General features: G+C 32.5%; 1 protein-coding gene across 2 annotated transcripts in view; it reads left to right on the top strand.

The window, feature by feature from the left end:
- Positions 1–19,887, top strand: part of LOC118202189 (uncharacterized) — a 115,244-nt gene that overhangs the window by 57,050 nt on the left and 38,307 nt on the right. For both annotated transcript variants that reach the window (XM_085809583.1, XM_085809582.1), the window contains exons 12-13: positions 1,228–1,329; positions 19,281–19,325. In XM_085809583.1, coding sequence (XP_085665709.1) covers positions 1,228–1,329; positions 19,281–19,325 — 147 coding nt within the window. The remainder of the gene's footprint in view (positions 1–1,227; positions 1,330–19,280; positions 19,326–19,887) is intronic.

Consider the following 19,887-nt stretch of genomic DNA (forward strand, 5'->3'; position numbering starts at 1 on the left):
AAGTGGCTTCCCCTACCATCACCACCACCACTGAAAATACCAAAAGTACTTAATACTCTACTGCAATTTACTTCTTGTCCCAAATCAAGTGATAGCTATCTTAACTAGAGTTGATGTCCCAAATCAAGTGATAGCAATCTTAACTAGAGTTGATCACCTATGAATTTGTTTTCTTGCAATTAGTTCCAGGTAAAATATTGTACGAGGGCCATCCAGGAAGTAGATTACGTTTCCGTCTGTGTCCGCTAGGGGCGGGGCTAGCGCGGCCATCTTGGGGTCAGAGCGTTGCGCAGCTCAGTCTGCATCTAGCCGTGCTAGTGAGAGGTTCGTGCTGTGCTCCGTTCAGATACTGTGACGGTTTGAAATGTCTGCGTTAATTGAAAATCCCGCGAGCTGCGAGGTGCGCTCAGTAATAAGGTTTCTGACTGCAAAAAACTGTAAACCGATAGAAATCTATCGGCAGCTTCGTGAAGTGTATGGGGACAACATTATCACTGAAGGTGGAGTGCGTCAGTGGGTCATAAGATTTCAAAATGGCCGAACCAATGTTCACGACGAAGATCGAAGTGGGAGACCCAGCATAGTGACCGCCGAACTTCTCGAAAAACTCGATGCTAAAGTCCGTGAAAATCGAAATTTCACAATAACGGAACTTTCTTTGAGTTTTCCACAAATTTCGCGAAGTTTGTTGCACGAAATCATCAGCGAAAAGCTTGGTTACCACAAGTTTTGTGCAAGATGGAAGGCAAGAAGAGGTAATGAAGTGGTTGAAGGCGCAGGCGCCCGAATTTTTCGACGAAGGAATTTCCAAGCTCGTACATCGCTACGATAAATGCCTTAATTTGTATGGTGACTATGTAGAAAAGTAGTATTTGAGTGTGGCTTTCATCTGTATATAATAAAATTTGTTTCCTATACTTTGTTTATTTTTTTATTCCAAAACGTAATCTACTTTCTGGATAGCCCTCGTAGAAATAAGTTAACTTGCTGAAAGTAAGACTTCTTCCTCATGCTGAAATTTGAGTCTTCAAGATATACAGATGGCAGGACGCCAGACTGTTTAGTTAGTAAAACATGTATTTAAATAATTTTAAATCTTACAAAATAATAATATTGCATTTTTGGTTCTAGGTAGATTGCATATTTTTCATCATAAATTTATGGTAGTTTAAATTTAGATGCTTACTTGCCATTATTTTAATATTTGTTATCTTCTAATGAATTTAGGCTTTCCGTGGTAGAAAATGGCTAAGTTCTATTTCCTATGAAACAGGTTCTTTTAAAGTCAAAGATGACAGTATAAATGATGCTGCAGTTTTGGATAATGAGGTAATGTCTTTGTTCTCATCTTTCATAAAATGCAGTTGTTGAATGTGAAGTGCTCCGTTAAATTATTTAGTTAAAAATGTTAATGAAAATTGTGTTTTTTTTTTAAATTTTCTTAGTAGTAGCTAGCTATTGGACACTTTTTGAACTTGGAATATTCAGTCACATACATATTTTTTATATTAAATGTCATGTTTCTGATATTTTTTCTCTCATAAAGAACATAATGAACATTGGGAATAAATGGTAAGCAAAAACCAAAAAAGGGGAGGGGGAATTGTTAATAGATTTTTGAAATAAATTTTTCATTTTTAGCTGAATGTAGGTAGAATGCATAAAATTGTTTAATGTTTTACTGCCCAGCATCTTTAAATGCTGGCATTTCATCCTAGGTTAAATTCTTAGGTTTTGTTTGGGTGCAAAGGGTTTTTATAGTCTTTCTTACATGCAATGTAGACATGAATCATGCTCCCATAGTTAAAGCACACATTTAAGAAGATGCTTTGCTATGATTTTCTGTGTTTACTGTTATGAATATGCTTATTTTCAGGCATTTAAACTTTTTTGTGTGTAAATTTTAATTTTCATGTGATGAAAATACGAAGTTTTTATGTTTTTTTATCGTTTGTAGATTTAAATGATGTGTTTAGTTTTGCAAATATGCCCAGTTTTCAAATACAGTAGCATCCTGATTGCCCATAATTCGCTTTTATCCTGTGTGGTGCCAAAGCATAAATCATACTAAGAATCATCATTGTAGCTTTCTATTCTGAAAAGTAACTAATTGAATTGTCTGAGTATATGTTCTCTCCCCTTTCATGCTAAGTCATGCTTTCAACCCATCACAGAATATTGATTTTCTATTGAGCAATTTTTATACTTAGCACCACGTAATTGCAGTAACATGTACTTTTGAAGAAATAATTTTATGGCTTTAGACATAAAAGTGTAAAATTATATGCTGATTTCAGGGTACAAAATTTTGTGTGTCGCTTATGCGAAGTTTCTATTCAAATGCTTTATGTAAGGGGTCTGTTGTAATAATTGATTTTCCATAGTTCATATTTCGAACATTTCAGGTCTCCAGTCCAATCTATTATTCTTTCCATATATGTCAGGTAACTTAAATTTTTTACACTAAAATAAGACGATTGCATTTTATGAATGTAAATAATGTTTCTATAATAATACACATTGAAAAATATTGCTGTCTACAGTGGTACACCCATATCTGTGGGTAATTTGTACCAAGCCATACTGTGGATAACAGTGAACTCTGTGTAGAGGAGAATATCCATGTGATATTGATAAATTTGGAGCAACAAGACTGTAAATTTCTAGTCAATTTATGTTTCCTTGGCTACTAGAACTATGGAGTTGTTTGCAGTTTTTGTTAATATTTTAATAAACTTAATGTATTATGTGACATTTATTTCAAATTGTAATTTCCAAGAGACTTCTTTATTAATGTCAGAGTATTTTTTCACCTTGATTCCAGTCATTTGTTATTGTAAGCTGTATACAATTTTTTTTTATTTAATTTATTTAATTTTGTAATCAACAGGATTCTGTTAATATAAAAATTATTAAAATTTGTGCATGCGATGCATACTAATTTAAAATTTAGTTATTATTCATGAAATTTAATAATTTGTATATCAATTAAATAATTATTTACAAAATTTGATATGAATTATATAAATCTTGTAGTTATATTTTTATTTAAAATCCCTGAAAAGTAACAGTACTGAAAACTTTGCAAATTGTGATATTTGTTGTAAGATCAATGGAGGTCTCATACAGGACATAAATCACGTTATCTACTTGGACTTCTATAATTCGCTTAGTAACTGAGAACAACTTAAAAACAAAATAGCCATGTGTAGACAAAATGCTGTCGTGCAATAATCCTGCAAGCTTTAATGTGACTGTGAGCAACTTTGTGTCCTTATGTAAACAGGTCTTTAGGATTAAATTTCTGAAAAGAAATTTGCAACATGATCTTACTAGTAAAAACAGCTAAACTGTTAAAAGCACAGCTGAGAGAAATTTAATTTGAAAATATCTCAGGTGTTTTTACTACTGACAGCTATAGACAAAAATCAAGTAAAAGCACAGTCCTGAGAGGGACCTGTAACTTGAGAACATACTTCACGTTCTGAAGGTGATCACTTTCATTCCCCCTCCCATTTAGTTAAATACATCCTTTAATAAAGTGCATGCACATGCATACGGTCATGATCTGTGGGAGTATAATGCTTAGCTTGTTTCACATTTGTTCATCAGTTGTTTATCACTTAGCATTGAATGCCAAGTAATAATTTAAAGAACTTGTTTGCCTTGTTGTGAACTTCAGATATGGGATATGACTGTGAAGGGAAAGGGTATACTAGATACAGATGAAGGGAACGTTTCTAGATTTTCTTATCTTGTTCAGACATGCTTAGAAAAGCTCAATAATCGAGGTTATCAGCTTGAATTCGTTGTAATTAATTTTTATATTTACATGTTTATTTCTTAATAAATTAATTGCAGCACATTTAATACCTTTTACCATATACATGTTTCATTCATATTAACCTTATCATTATCTGATGTGTTTAATTAGAGTTTAATTATGAGTACACAATTGAATGGCCTTCCATGAGGATGTTAAGGAGCTCACCTTATCCTCCCCTTTGATTTAAATTCTTAGATGAATTTTGATTTCATCTGAAAATCTGCCTTGTTTAGTATTAATTGCATTTTCTAGACCAACAGCCTCTGGCCTTATATGGTTTGTTTTCCTACGTTTTGAAGCAGGTAATTTGGGATTTTACATATAATACATTTTGTTGTTGCACTAAAATATGTTTTTTATAGTATCTGTAATTTTGATTGTTTTAAATTTGTTTTGCTTCTAATCTTAACTGCTCAGTTTCATTAATCAACTTTTCAGTTAATTTCTCATCACTTAGAAGGCTAGGGGCATAACTTCCTCATTTGTCACTGCTCCTCATGAACTGATTGGGTTATTGATTCTTTAAAGGATTTTGGTTTGTGGAATTCTCACTTAGAAAAGGGACTGACATAATGTTACTTTGTTTTCATTTTCAAATCTAAAATAAAGACTTGTGAATATTAAGCTTACGCATAATATGCAATTGCTTTTCATTAATGGCTGTAGGCAGTATATTTTCCAAACATTTTAGGGCAATCAACATGCCATACACTTTCATTTAAATGTATTTTAATGCTTCTTAAAATAGGATAATATAATTGATGTTTATTTATTGAGACAGTCCCAAAACCATGGAGCCATGTAATACAAAAAAAAAAAAAAAATGTTTTAAAAAAATGCAAAAACTCAATTCACTTCAAAATTCCAATCTCTTTCAGTAATTCTCAGATTTGTTCTGTTCATTCAAATTATTCTGCAAAAGCTCGTTAACTGCATATAAATACCTTGTATTGGTCAATCAATAGCTCGTTGTTTCTTTAGAATCTCTTCTCTTTCAAGGGTTATTTAATTTCGGAGCAACCAGACTTTACAAGGTGACAGATCTGGGTTATGAGGTATGTTAGTCACTTTTGTCACAAAAAACATTTTGCAGAAATTTTTTTGACTAGGCAGACATATTTTCATGATGAACCTGCCAATCAACAGTTGCCCAGATATACAGCTCCTTTTATCATATCATATATATCAAAACTAAGGGGTAACATCAGGGTGTTTACTCAGGGTAAACATCTTTAAAATATTGTAGTATAATTGTTTGGCCTGAAAGAGCATTCATGCTGAACAGTGCTTTCTTTCAAAACACACAGTTAACATGGTCTTAATCTTGCTATAACTTTTCTGTGTTTTCTTCAGATTGTGATAAACAGGAGACTTCTATTGGGAGACTTGAAGCCTTCATATCTGGATTGTTTATCTTTATTATGGCTATTTTGAGCAAATCTAACACATTGCCAGTCTGAAGGAAGTCATTAGCAACTGCAGTACGATGTTCCTTCTGCTAAGGAAACCATAGCCGCACAGCAAATTTTGTTAAAACATGTTTCTTTTTCATAAAAATGTTAGATGCTTCAGTTTGGGAATCCTTAGTTTATCATCTAGATCTGTGAGTCACCAGTCCTTGTTGACTGCAGTCTATGCACATTAAACTTGTTCCAGTGTTCTGCTCACTGCTGGTCTAAATATGAATCACAATGAAAAGATTTCCAGTAATTTCTAAATAATTTGTATTGCGGCTTAATTCATGCTGCATTCATTGTGTTGCTTCTTGAAAGCCTTTTGAATTACTTAAATAGGTTATGCAGATATATGTTCAGCTTTGGCCAAAATTTGATGCAGATTGTTTTCTGCACTGGCTCAGTTGTTACAAATGTGACAGTCACACATTACATATGCCAATTCACTGGCATCTAACTTCTAACTGATGCAGGCGGTAGAGCCGTCCACATTAATATATTTTCACTTAGCCCAACATTTCTGTAGCAGACAACTTAACATTATTTAACCCTCCGAGCATTACAGGTTCAGCCTTAAAATTTCAAAGGTTCCTCAAAAGGTCATGAATAAATAGTATTTTCTTGATTGCAATTAAACAATGACTCTTTCACTTTGTACCTTGATTCATTTTCTTCCAGTATACGTCCAACCCAAAATCTGATATGTTAAATGCTGGCAGAAATTTTCATATGTAATAAATATGAAAGCCACTGATATGTTTGGAATTTTCTGTCCATAATGCTGAGATGGTTAAATCATTGAAGACTTAAAAATGCAACATATAAATTAACGATATCAATTTTGGTTGGCCTAAATAAGAAGTTTGTGTAATTGGACTACTAAATATTTGGAATTCAGGTAATTGGAGTTTTAATGTATGCATGATTTGGATAGATATTGTTTTGTTCTTTTAAAGAAGCATCTCTGTCAGTCAGTTCTTTGTTACTTGTTTTTTCATTGCTCGTTATGTAATACTTGAAGAAACTAGAACTGAGTTTTAATTTTTATGGCATTATTTTTATGGTATAATTTTTGTAAGGTTTAAATTGCAAGTAAACAAAAACAATTTAGACATTCACATGAAGCAACAAACTCAGCAAAACTAGTTTTCTATTGCCTGTTATCAAATGTACACATGCACTTATGTTTGTGATTCAAATATTATCAGAACAAAAAACTATGAAAATGCACTTGGATCAAGATATTCATGGTCAGTAACAAATTGTTAACATAGTGAAACCTTCAGTTATTATCCTTGACTTTCATGAGCATCAGCAAAGGAAAAGTGAGCAGATGAGATAATTTTAATGAGTTTGAATTGGATAATTTTCCAGTGGCTGCAGACAGGTAAACAAATCATCCCTACTTTTCATGATTTAGGAAGTTATACACTACAAAATTAATGTAGTAACCATCATCCTGCCTTAAACACGTCATATTAAATGATTTGAATGAAGTAACAGTATAAATGAGGTGGGAATGAAATATCGGATGTTAATTAGATACATGTAAAATAGTAAGTGCATAACACTGAATATTATTAAATTTTTCAAACATGGCTAGTGATTGGTTTCTGAAATGGAAGATCTCCAGACTTAACCTACTCCGCCTTTTGGGAGCCCCTTAACGTATTAAGAACCAGGCCTGTTTTATCTTCCTTTCTGTTTGGTTCAAGATATCTCATTTCACCAATATGCTGGCAGCTGGAGAACTGCATAGAATTTGATAAAAGAATATAATTTTTTTTTAATTGTATATCAACATTGACTGGCACGGCCTGAATGAAAAGTATACTGTCAGACCCCAGTCACTGGGTGGTCTAAATTGAAAGTATAGCAAGTCATTGGTGACTGGCATGCCTCTTAAAATGTTAAGATCAAAGGTATATTTTTACTATACTTGTATCCTTTTGCACTACTTTTCTTTAAATCCAGAAACTCATTTATAAGGCCCTTTACAATTGCAATTTTCAAAACCCCCATAAACCTGCCTCTGAGCATGGCAGAAACCATATGTATGAGTAATTCTCAACTCATCATGGCAGAAATAACCTATTTGCCTCTATGTGGAAATGTATGCTGTTGGTGATTAATAGATTTGCTGCTTCCTTTCTCTGTACTCTTTCAAACATCCACAATTAAAGCCTTTTGCCTAATATATCCTAACAATATGATAACAGCATAATATTTCAAAACATGTAGTATAAATTATTTGAGCTGAAAAATAAGATCAGAGATCTTTGGGAAATTTATAGCTCAATATACTAAAATCTCTAGCTAGATTTTAGTTGAGTTGTTCATATGTGTGGAGATTGATTTACTTTGAAATTTCAGTTCTCTGTTTTATATGTAGGAGATATTAGTATTAATAAATACACTTATGATTTTAAATTGAATAGATATTTTGTTTTTTAAGCTAGCTCTCCAGAAACATATTAAAGGTAAGATAATACCTTTTAATATCTTCATATTTTTTTCATGTGTTATAATATTTGTTCTGATGCTGATGATTTGTGCATTAATTATTTTTTATAATTTGTTTATTTCTTACATTTTTGATGGGCCCATCAGTGGCCAAATGGTCAAGTTGTTGAACACTTGTAGTTTGATTGGGGCTCAAAGCTCGGAAATGGTCTAGCCTGCATGAGCATTATTTGTGGTGATCATACAAGTGTAATCCCCATGTGTAATCATACGAGCCATTTTTCCTTAGAAAGGCTTCCACAGAGGCTTCTCCTCTTATGCAGATAGCCCTTGTGTGTTTTGCCATAATCAAATAAATTAAATCAAACCAACCTTTTTTTGGTGTACAGTAATCTCTTAAAGGGAAAAAAAAAATGCACAGTAGTTCCTGAAAGGAGGGATGCATTTGATTAAACCTGAAATTTTGGAGCACTGTGCTGATATATGATCAATGTAGCTAAGCTGAAACAAATTGGATTCAAAAGATCTGTAAGGGTTAATTGGGATCATTGTAGTTGTGGCCAAAACAAATTGGATAAAAATGGGGAAAAGAGTTATGTTACTGAATGACATTAAAGGAGAATCTAATTAAACATATATAGCAAAGGTGGCCAATATTCATTAGAGTTTGAACCACAATTTAAGATATAAGAAATTTCAAGAAAAACAGTTCCATCTTTACATCATATTTAAAGTAATGAAACAGAATTTTAAGTGTTTGATATATATTATGAAAGGAGAATTCCACATTTTTTATATAATTAATGTGGTTATAAGAACTTATATTTTTTCCTCTTGTATGTTATGTCCAGGAAAAGTTTGTTCCTTTGAAATGTTAATTTGAAACTAGTGCACAATGCAACCGAATTTCTCCCCTCTCTCCCCTCCCCCCGAGAGAAAACTGAACATTTTCTTTTAGCCCATTTTCCCATGCCACCCCATTAATAATTAACTGATTTTTAACAGACATAAACTGAAATTTAAAAAAGGATTCATAATGGTCTTTGAGAGTTAAATAATGTGAAAAGCTGTTCATTTATGTGAAGAATGATGTTTACCTATGGAACTTGAAGCTGTAAAAACCAAACTTATTAGAGACACCCTTTCTGTAGTTCTGCTGTATTTACAGTTGGTAAAAAGGAATTAAGTGAAAACTTTTGATTTCATGTACATGTGCAAAGCTTCATTGTTAATAATATTTTTAAATTCAAATTGCAATAATCTGTTTAATTTATTGTTTAAGTTTACTTAAAAATATCTAATACAAATAAAATGCCTGCTTGCATTTTTTTCATATGGACAAATTCTTCATAATGTGAAACAAAAGTCAGAGTAATTATAATTTTGCTTTTTTTAATGTGTTACAGGTTTTCAAATTTAATTAAGTACATGCTTCACATCATGCAAGAAATATTCCTTCAAGTTTACATTTAAGCTTATTTTAAGAAGTTTGTGAAGAAATAAATATCCTGTATCATCTTTATACAGTCTAGCTTTTATTACCTGCAATATGTAATTCAAAGTTTTCTTTGACTGTTTACATATTTGCTGATGTTTTGTAAACAATCTTTTGGAAATAATTACAGAATTGCAGTCATTTTCTGAACTCTCTCTATAGCATTGCAGCTATGTGTAGAAAATCCTGGAGTGAAAATAAAAACTTCACTTAAATATGTAAAAATGTATGGCTAGCGAGAATATAGTGTTATATATTTAACAGAAAATGTATTATTTATTAAACTAATGTTTCTAGAACTTCTAAATTTCATTTTGAAAGAATGACTATTTCCTTGAGATAATTAATGCGTTTTCACATGTGTTAAAAATTGCATAATACTGTTATAGTTTGGAATGTTAATGATCTTTCTGCTACAATGTGATGCTTAATTAAGAATTTATTTCTTTATAATTGATATTAAAGGATCATAAACCTATTAAATGCTTTAAAAAATCTACTGTCCAACATTAAACTAACTGGAAAGCTTGAGTAACCTGAATATTTTAGACTTTAAAAACTTTTCTTCCCAAAATAAGTTAAGCAAGAGACTTGTAAAACCAGCTGTCATGGTTGGCGAGATTTCAAATTAGAATAAGATGTTTTACGACCATCTTTTGTGGCCTGTAAAATGCATTTGCTTTTATTTATTTATTTATTTTTTTTTTTTTTTTTTTTTTTTTTTTTTTTTATCGTACATAATTTTAAATATAGGCTTTTTAAAACTCATGCTAATAACAAATAAAATGAGTGTTTTTATGCTTTTAGATGGGAATTTTTTTTCATTCTTTTGGCTTTTCTACAACGTTTTGCATTTTATATATGCTCAGCTTTCTAGAATTTTCCCATAATCTTGCATTCTTTATTTCCTGAGCTCTTCAGTGTATGCTCTTCAGTATAGCTAGTTAATTATGGCAAAGCATTTAAAGGTTCTTTGCCTTTCTCACGAAATTCACTGATAAATACATTTATATATGAGAATCCCATACACATACATTATTATACATTTATTTATGAAAATCTCATACACATTTGCTGGGAATCATAGCCAAAATAAACTGCCAGTGTTCTGTAGCACAAACTTATTTGCTACAAATAGCTCTTATTTTGCAACACTTTATCCAAATTAATACAAGTAATGAGATTATATTGACGTATCAGTCGGAGATTTTTTATTACTCTTTATTGACATCTAAAATCTTAAATTTCAGACTTTGATTTCATGATGCTGGTGATATGCTAAACCTAATATTGAAAAACGTATATTTAAAAAAGGGGGGAAATGTATGTAAAAAGTCATACTAATTGCTGGAGATATGAAATGAAAAATTGCATTAAATGCCCCCCCTTTTTTTAAGTATTGAATTCATTCCATTGCCATCACTATCACTTCTCATAAATGCTCTTGATTGGAACATCACTCAGTATAAATTATCAGAATGCAATTGCGACCATTTTATTAAAAATTTTGCTGTTTTATAAAATTCGAATTGAAATTGAAATTGCCATCTTTGTATTTAAATTAATAGTGTACTCTTGATTAAATGTGTTTTATTTTACAATTGAAGTTCATAGTTCTTTTGAAGTTTATTGAGTTATGCCACAAAATGACAAGTTCCGAAATATTTTTTACCAAGTAAAAATATTTCCATATTTATAAGAACATTAATGTTGTGATTTTGATATTGGAATGGAAATAGGTATACTGTAGTTGCCATAATTTTTTATAAACAACAAAATATTAAATACCTACTTTCAAGTAATATTAGTTTTTAAATTCTGATTTAACAAAGGCCTTTTATTTCGTGAAACAGTGCTTACTTAGTTATTCTAGTGCCCCTTACTCCTCCCCTCTGTCACGAGTGATCAAAAATCACAAGTGCGAAAAAAACCTAAATCTGTAGATCACTGATTATTTTGCCTGAATTTGACAGCTAGCGCAATGAGCTGGTTTCAACAACAATGTGTTGTTCTTTTCTTACATAGTGTAAATGTAACATTTTCCTAAAGTCTAGCCAGATCAGTGGGTAAAGCTACCAAATGCTGGGAGTTTTCCTGGTCGTTAATTAAGCTGGCTGCATCATGTTCTCATTTTCTTCATATTTGATGTAAATGTATATGAGTTTTTCTTTTATAGTCTTCCACAAAGGCATCCTTTCCCATAGACAGATAATCATAACCTCTTTCATAACCAAAATAACCCAAACCGATCTAACTCTTAACAAAAGTCTGTAAACAGATAACCTTTTAATACATTTCCATAATATTGTAATCTTAATTACATTTAACTTGATAAAGATTACCATGTCTAATTGTTCCATCTGTTTCTTTTAATATATGTTTCATATTCTCAATACTGAATTGCAATATTGTGCAAAAAGGAGGGGGGGAGAAATATTATTAGATGAACCTCCTATAGGTAGATCCACTTTTGGAGGACATTGGAAGATGAGCTTTCATATAGAGCTGCATTTATTAGTAAGCACATATGTAATACCCTCTGAAAAGAGGCACCCTCTCATATTGAAACCAGCAACGAAATGTGAACTACTGCATCAGTGCACATTTTAGTATGTACTATAGAGAAGGGATTTCAAACTGGTTGCCCATGAAGCAATTTTATATGATCTTCTGCTATTAAAGAGAGATTAGATTCGATAGATTAGATGTCACTGTATTCTTGTACATCATGCTCTGTGCATGGAGTAAAGTGGAACTTAGTACAATCAGTGTATTTAGTTAGTCAGCCAATAGCTAGTGATGCTTCAGTATTTAAGTGTTTTTGGTTAGAGTTAGTACTTATGATGTACACTTTTCTTGAGTCAGGCAGGCAGTTGATTAGCTGCTTACACAGCTGCACTGTTTCTATTGCTGTGTAATTAAAGACATACAAGCATGCAGATTGTAAACCCTGTTTTTCTTATTGGATTTGTCATAAATCAGTATTTATGTCGAGACCTGTGTATAGCTTTCAAAAGATGCTTATGAATGAATTAAAAATATAGCCAACAAAAACTTCTTGCAGGTTTAGAAGGTCTTGCAGGCTCATGCAGATTTAAAAATAAATAAATAAATGTAAATTTGAATATTTCTTTATCATTATTAGAATTAGTATTTTTTTAATAAATGTGAAATTCAAACTTAAGTTTAAAAGTAATTTGTTAACATAACAATAATTCTTTTGTCAAGAAAAGTTTCCAGGCCCATCAGCTACTCGCAGATCATACATTTCGCTACGTGTAAATTGAGTAGAGATCACTGCTATAAAGCATCTGCAATTTTTTTTTTTTTCCCCAATAAAATCTAGATATTATTGCAGTAGCTACATTTTCTCTGTGTTTCACAGGTAGATTGTTTTACACCAACATATTTGCATATTGATGTTTAACATTCTGCAGTTATTAGCACCTTTTAGTTTCAGGTTTGCAGTTAGTCTTTTCCAACCACTATACTGATCAGGTTGGCTAAAATGCAAGTTTTTGAAGCTTCTGTCACCTGATTATCCAAATATTCAAGTTTCAAAGTGAAATCGAAAACTTCAAAGATGCTTTTTCTACCCCATCTTACTTTTGCATTATCTGTGCCCCCCCCCCAAAAAAAAATTTAAGAAAGTGAAAATGATTGTTGTGATGGTCTGAACTGATCAAATACCAGAACCTTTACTTGTGTGCATATTAAAAAGCAGTTGCGATGTGGTTGGAACAGCTTCTAACATAGTTCAACTTCTGTACTTAAAAAGAAATCATGGGAATGGGTATAAACAAATAAATTCTTTGAAATAAAAAATATATTTTTCTCCTGGATAATTAAAAGTATTATTAATGAAGCAATAATATTAAATAAATATTGTGCATTTTAAAGAGATGAAGGGCAGCAAATATCACTGCAAACATGTGTGGATTTGATATTACACATTGCTAATCTGTAATATTTTTTGTTATCTATCGAATTCTCTGAGTATTTGCTTATCCATAATGGGATAGGACTTCAAAATTGTGATGAGACTTGAAATAGGATACTTGTCATTTTAACGTAGTTACGTAGGTTCATTCTCCAGTATCAAGATCTTACATATATTTTGAGTTGCAGGTAATAAATGAGATGATGATAAGTTGCTTTGCTAAAAATACGCATGGAATTCAGTGGCTTTAAAGGAAACTGGCAGAACTCAGCACGTTATTTGCATATCCAAAGTCAAAACTTTCAAAAATATGACCATAACAACACCCTTTACATTGCAGGTATAAATTCAAATTATGCTTTGTAATAAAATGTTGTATAATGTCTGCTGAAGTAAGCTGCAGAAAAAGTGAAGTCTATCCTCCCATCCGGAGATCAAAATAACATAGATAATCAATGAAAACATTGTGATGTAAATATTCATACCAAATAATTTGATATCCTGCCAAAGTACTGCTTCACATCCTTTTGTTTTCCAATGTATTGATTGGGATAAAATGATACTGAATTGCTGCTGTAGATCCATCGTATTTTGGAAAGGGGGGAGTGGTAGAATCATGCCACACACACAGTACAAAATCAGAGATTCAGGACTTCAGTGATTCCTCATTTCAGAAATTTCTGGATTTTTAGATCATCAGTTTAAATCTAGGAAGGTGACCTGTAGAAACTATAAAAATTAAAAATATGGAGTAGTTGTTTATGAAATAATAAATCATTTATGATGTTAAGGGAATCAAAATTTACCAGGGGAACCTCAATATTTGTTTTAAACGATTCTTTCAATATGAGTTGTTTTTTAAAGTTATTTCAAGAATAACTACTCTGTTATTGCTACCCAGCATCTATTTTGGCAACATTTCAACTTGGGACATTCTGGGAAAGTTCCAGATGGATGGACCATTGTGACAGACATTTCCAGGTAATTTCCCATTTTGGTGACATTTCGAAGCTGCCTTGCTCACCTGATCTTTCATGTGCCAACTTTGGAAGCACCTGAAGCAAGAAGTTTTCTGAACACATTGTGCCACCATTCCTGAGTTGAAGGATCGCATCCAAAGTGCCGTCGGCAGTGTCCCAGGGAATACATTATGCCGAGTTATGGCAAGCTTCCAACGCCACCTAGATGAATGTGTTGTGCAGAGGGGGCATCATATTCAAAAGTAATCCATGCAATGGACAATGACTTACACATTAGTAAATGGTATACCTTTAGCTATTAATTGACATAAGAGGTAATAAATAAATTACAGTTACTGCCTTATGGTGGGCTTTTAATATCCTACTATGAATGCTGCCACACCCTATATTTTAAATATCCTTGAATGGCCTTGCCACTGTTAAGAAAATTAAACATAAATTTTCAAAAGACTTATTTATATCTGCATTTCAGCATGCCCAGCTCTCCAATAGCCATGATGCTGCCGAAGGATGAACATACAGTTTGGAAGAAGGAATAAGATAGAGATGCTAGCTTTTACTAAAACTTGTAAATTGCTGCACTTCTGGTATTGAATAATTTTTAAAGCCAGTTTTCAAGTTCAATAAGGTTTGTGTCATCCATGCTGTTTCATTTAAACAATGGATGAGGGGAGAATCTTTGCTGATGTAAATGCCTGTGGTCGTATATTTTTTCTGACTATGAAAAATTTATGTATGCATTCCTACAGCACTGGCACATGCCAGAATTATTAATCTCACTTTGGAATCTTTGAGTCTTGCTTTGAAATCAAACTGAAGTTGGAGCCTTTATAAAGATTGCCAAGGTATTTTTGAGGCACATATTGCCAGGAAACACCAGTTTTGTAAGCATTAGAAATTTGTTATGCCAATAACATTTTGCTGTTAATGAGTTCAATGTATTCATTTTCAAAATTTTGTAACAGCTGAAGCTTTTTTGCCCAAAACGCTTAATTTCCTTACCTCACAGGAATTCTAAAATTTGGTTATTCAACCTGTTGAATGTGTGCACTTAGTTTTCTTAAGTCTGTTTCCTCGTGAAATATTTTTGCTTGCACCAGTAATTAGCATTGAATCCACTAACTCACTACTACACTCTCTCACCCATTCAACCATCACTTTTAGTATAGTGAATGTTTTTTTGTTACTTATTAGGAGTAACATGTCAGGATTATTCTGAATATTTTGGACTTGGCCAGTGCCTGTTTGCATAATTTTTAAACACCTTTATCCATTTTTGGCAGCAATTTAATTTTTTGCTTGATTGACATTGGAACATGCCATTGCTTTGCAGATCCTGTTGTAGCTCTACAATTATAAACTGTTTTTGTCAAAATAAAAAAAAAGAACTTGGACTTTTTTATAACTAATAATAATAACCTGCAGAAAATTATGAGCGGGATCAAATTAGGAAATTAACGAAGAGTCAGTTTATTGTGTTAACTGAACTTAAGTTCCTTGGATTCTAATTCTTCCTTCCTTCTCTGCTTTTATATTAATAAAAGAAATCACTATGAGCTACAGCCCACTCCAAGCAAATATATCTTGAGACTTATTATTTAGTTCGAATTTTAAAAAAAATTGTTAATTCCCCTCAACTACCCATTTGCCAAAAGTGAGGTCATGGCTAATCTCAGTTGATATGTTGTTATTGACCATGAGGCAATTCTGTAGCTATCAGTTGTTTGAAAATAGCATACAGGAATCTTCGTTGGGAGGAAAACTGCTTTTATGGCTCACCTACCCTATTTTGAGTATTATATTTCCCATTCTTAAATGTTGTAATAGAAAAAAAATTGCACCAAATCTGTATTTCGGACTTTGTGCTATAAAACTTTTATATTCATACCTGTTATAGACATTTAATCTACACATGACTGATACATTTTATTTACAAAATTGTAAATGTGTTCACAAATTTTTATTTCCCAATATGTTTCAGAAAAGATGTTGAAAAGATATCTTGTTAGATATAGGAGAGGAGAGATAAGTAAAAGATAATGGAAAGAATTACTTATCATGTTTTTCTTTTTTAGATGTTGATCCACCAGTGGTCTGGTGGATAAGACTGCTTAACACCTGTAGTTTGACCAACGTGGATTACTGGTGAGTAGGCTGGCTGCATATAGTTTTCATGGTTCTCCTCATATGTAATATGAATATGAGCCAGTATTCCATAGAAAGTCATCAGTGAAGGAATCTGATTATTTGGTTGATAGCCTTAGCATGCTTTGCCATAATTGATGAAATAAAATGACATTTTTAGAGGCTACTGCAGTAGCGCTAATTTGTTGGGGTTAAACATAAGTCGTGAAACATTATCGAATAGGATTTTAGAAATATATATGTAAGGTGGAAAAAAAAAGTGTAAATCAAAATTTTTACTTCAATTTGCAATAGCCCCTTAACTGTCTAATTTGATTAGGATATTTTCCTTTTTCATCCTTTACATAAAGCTGATGATCCAAATAATTGAGAACTAAAAGTGAAAACTCTTAACCAAAACCTTCCTTTCAACTAAGCGTCCATTTTTAAAAATGTTCCACTTGCATTCTGCTTCTCGGCCTAGCTAGACTGCTGCTGAGCTGCTCCTACTACAGTGATATCAAAAATACAAATGTTCTAAAACAGGCATGATTAGTGTGAGAAGTTATTTGTGGAAACAAATATTAAACTAAAATAAAAGGAATATTATTTTTCAGCTGTGACTTTCATCTACATGATGCCGACTCTTCTACTTTTATTACATATATATATATATATATATATATATATATATTGAGAGAGAGGAAGAAATATTAAATGAGCATCTTGACATTATTTAGTTATGGTAATGTCATTATGTAGTGAAGCAGTTAATTGGTAATAAATAAGGCAAGTAACTTTATCATTGCTCTTATTTTCATATATTTTAAGGATTTTCTCAAATTTCATGAATTTTAGATTTTTTTTTTTTTTTTTACTTTTATGTTTTAATTTCTGTTACAGTTAATAGATTAAATTTAAATAATTTCATGCTATTCTTCAGTAGAAATTTTGCAAAAAATATTCCAGAAAATGAACCTCTAGAATATGAGAAAAAGCCATTTTCTAAAGTTGTGTGATGTTGCTATACATTACCTTTGGATGCTGTAAGACAATTTATGGATGCCAACTCATCAGTTTTAAAAACATATTGCTTATTTAAGAAAATCTGTGTATTTAATGTATAAGAACGCAGTGTAATTAAAATTTAATGGGAATCTTGATCTGAAATAACAGTATCAACTACTTTACTAAAACTGATGATTTTAAAAATGTCAATATCTATGAAAAAATGTTTAATTTTTATTTAGTTACTTGTTATTTGTGCTGTTGTCTCATTTTTAGTATACATCCCTACCAAAATGTTTATGCGAATCCTATATATGCAATTAAGCCATTTCCCCCTTTTTCTTGTTTTTGTTTAATAAGAATACTGCTGTAGTGTTGTGGGTGAGCAAATGAAAGATAGACATACAGTTTTGGAAGTTTGAAAAGAGAAAAATAAATAAAAAAGACTTCTAAGATTTTAAGATATAAAATTGCTTCTATATACACTGCTGACCATTAAAATTGCAACACTGTGAAGGAAAGCAAATACAAAAAAGATATTTATCGTACGTAAAATAGTATGGCATGAAGACAAAATGATTAAATTTGTAAGCAGTTTGGAGGTTTACAGGGGCACGGAATTAGTAGAAATAGCTGCCACCCCTGGCAGCTAAAACAACCTTTACCTGGTTAAGCATGGAGTCGAATTGGGCTTGGATGACGGAAACAGGCAACTCATTCTATGCTGCTCCAAATCTATGGCACACTTCATCAACCATATTAGCTGGACAGGGATGGCAGCCCAGTCTTTCAGCAATCCATGACCAGATGTTTTCAGTATGTAACCGATCTGGAGACTGTGCTGGCCAGGGCAGCAATCGAATAACCCTGTGTATCAAGGAAGGTCAGAACACCTTCCTTGAACCATATGCAATATGTGATCTTGCATTATCATGTTGGAAAATGGCACTTGGCAGTCCTCAAAGTTAGGCACAACCACTGGATGTGAGATGTCAGAAATTTACTGATCAACATTCAAATTACCATTGATCTGAATTAAAGATGTGCGTGACGTGTACCCAATGGATTCTCAAATCATCACATGCTTTAGATATTGGCATAGGGTGCAAGGCCCCTATGCCAATATCTAAAGCAAGCAGGTGACAGGTGGTCTCCTTGGAGCCTCCAGATGCATATCAGAATACTGCATTCAGAACTAAGTATCATCTGAAAAGACAACATTGCGCCACTCCTGTATCCAGCTTTGTCGTTCAGCGCACCAGAGTCGCCATCTCTCTCCGTGCTGCATTGTCAAGAGAAGCCAAGGTAATGGTCACCATGCTGATAGTCCACGCTGCTTCAGACGTCGAGGCACCATACAAGCGGATACTGGGCATGCTGTAAACATGCTCATTTCCTGACTAATGGTCCATGGTGTGGTAGTGCAGTTTTGCATGGCTGACCTCAAAATATGTCTGCCCTCTCGGACATAGGTCATGGGAGGGCATTGAGATTCTACATGCCATTCAGTATGACCCTCAGCAACCCATTGATTCCACATTCGCATGACAGTGGTTGGATGTTGACCAGTGCGACAGGTGATATGACGGAACAATAATCCACACTCTCAATAGGCAACGATTCTGCCTCTGTCGAATTCCGACACTTGCTGCTAAGCATTTATTATTATTATTTGAGGCGAAACACGATATTCTGAGCAAACTCCGACCTTACAAAGCACTTTCCACTGCACAACTTTTCTTTTATGCAGTGCTTCAGATGTCATTTCTCCCTTCTGCATCGTATAAATGTGCTGAAATACTAATCATTTGCATATCGCAACCTCTTCTTTCTTTCATCTGATTTTGACGTTCATCAGATTATTCCTTCCTGGTATTGCAATTTTAATGATCAGCAGTGTATATGTATAAAATTTGTAAAGAAAAACTTTATATAGGGACACACATATGTTTAATGCTTAATAAAAATATTTTCTGTGTTGTTCTTTTAGGATGTGTTACTAGAAGCTGAGAAGATCTTTCAGAACTCCACACAGGTATTTCTGCTATTTTATGCAAATATAGTAAGACTTTTGTGTGTGTGTGTGTGTGTGTGTGTGAAAAGTGACTGCGCTATGTACACAGTTCCCATGAAGGTCCTTATATGTCATTTATTTTCACCACCGTTTATCTTAGACACATACTTCCAATTACAAAAAGGCTTTAAAGAATAAAATAACTTGTGTAATGGCATTTTTGGATAAAAAGTAAATTTCATGAAGACTGCAAAATTTTTATAAGTATAATGACTAAGAGTATGAAAATAAGGGCTGTGTAAGAACTTTTGGGAACTAGTTGTACAATGTTGTCTGTCTTACTTGATCTGAACTGTAAGCATATATTGCATACTCTTCTACAAACCGAATTAGATGATTTCCATTTTCTGTGTAATTTATGAATACAGTTTGCTTGCTATCTGTGTTGCTGTAATATAACTTCTGTATTGATTTGAAAGCTTGTTTCATTCACTAGTATAATTTTTCAAATTTTGTAAAAGAAATTCATTTATAGTGTATAGATGAGTCAGCATGCAGTGTCTGCAGGAAATTTTAAAGTATC

Source organism: Stegodyphus dumicola, chromosome X2, assembly GCF_044657685.1.
Source record: "Stegodyphus dumicola isolate Sdum_Otavi_A_Nest chromosome X2, ASM4465768v1".
NCBI classification, from domain to species: domain Eukaryota; kingdom Metazoa; phylum Arthropoda; class Arachnida; order Araneae; family Eresidae; genus Stegodyphus; species Stegodyphus dumicola.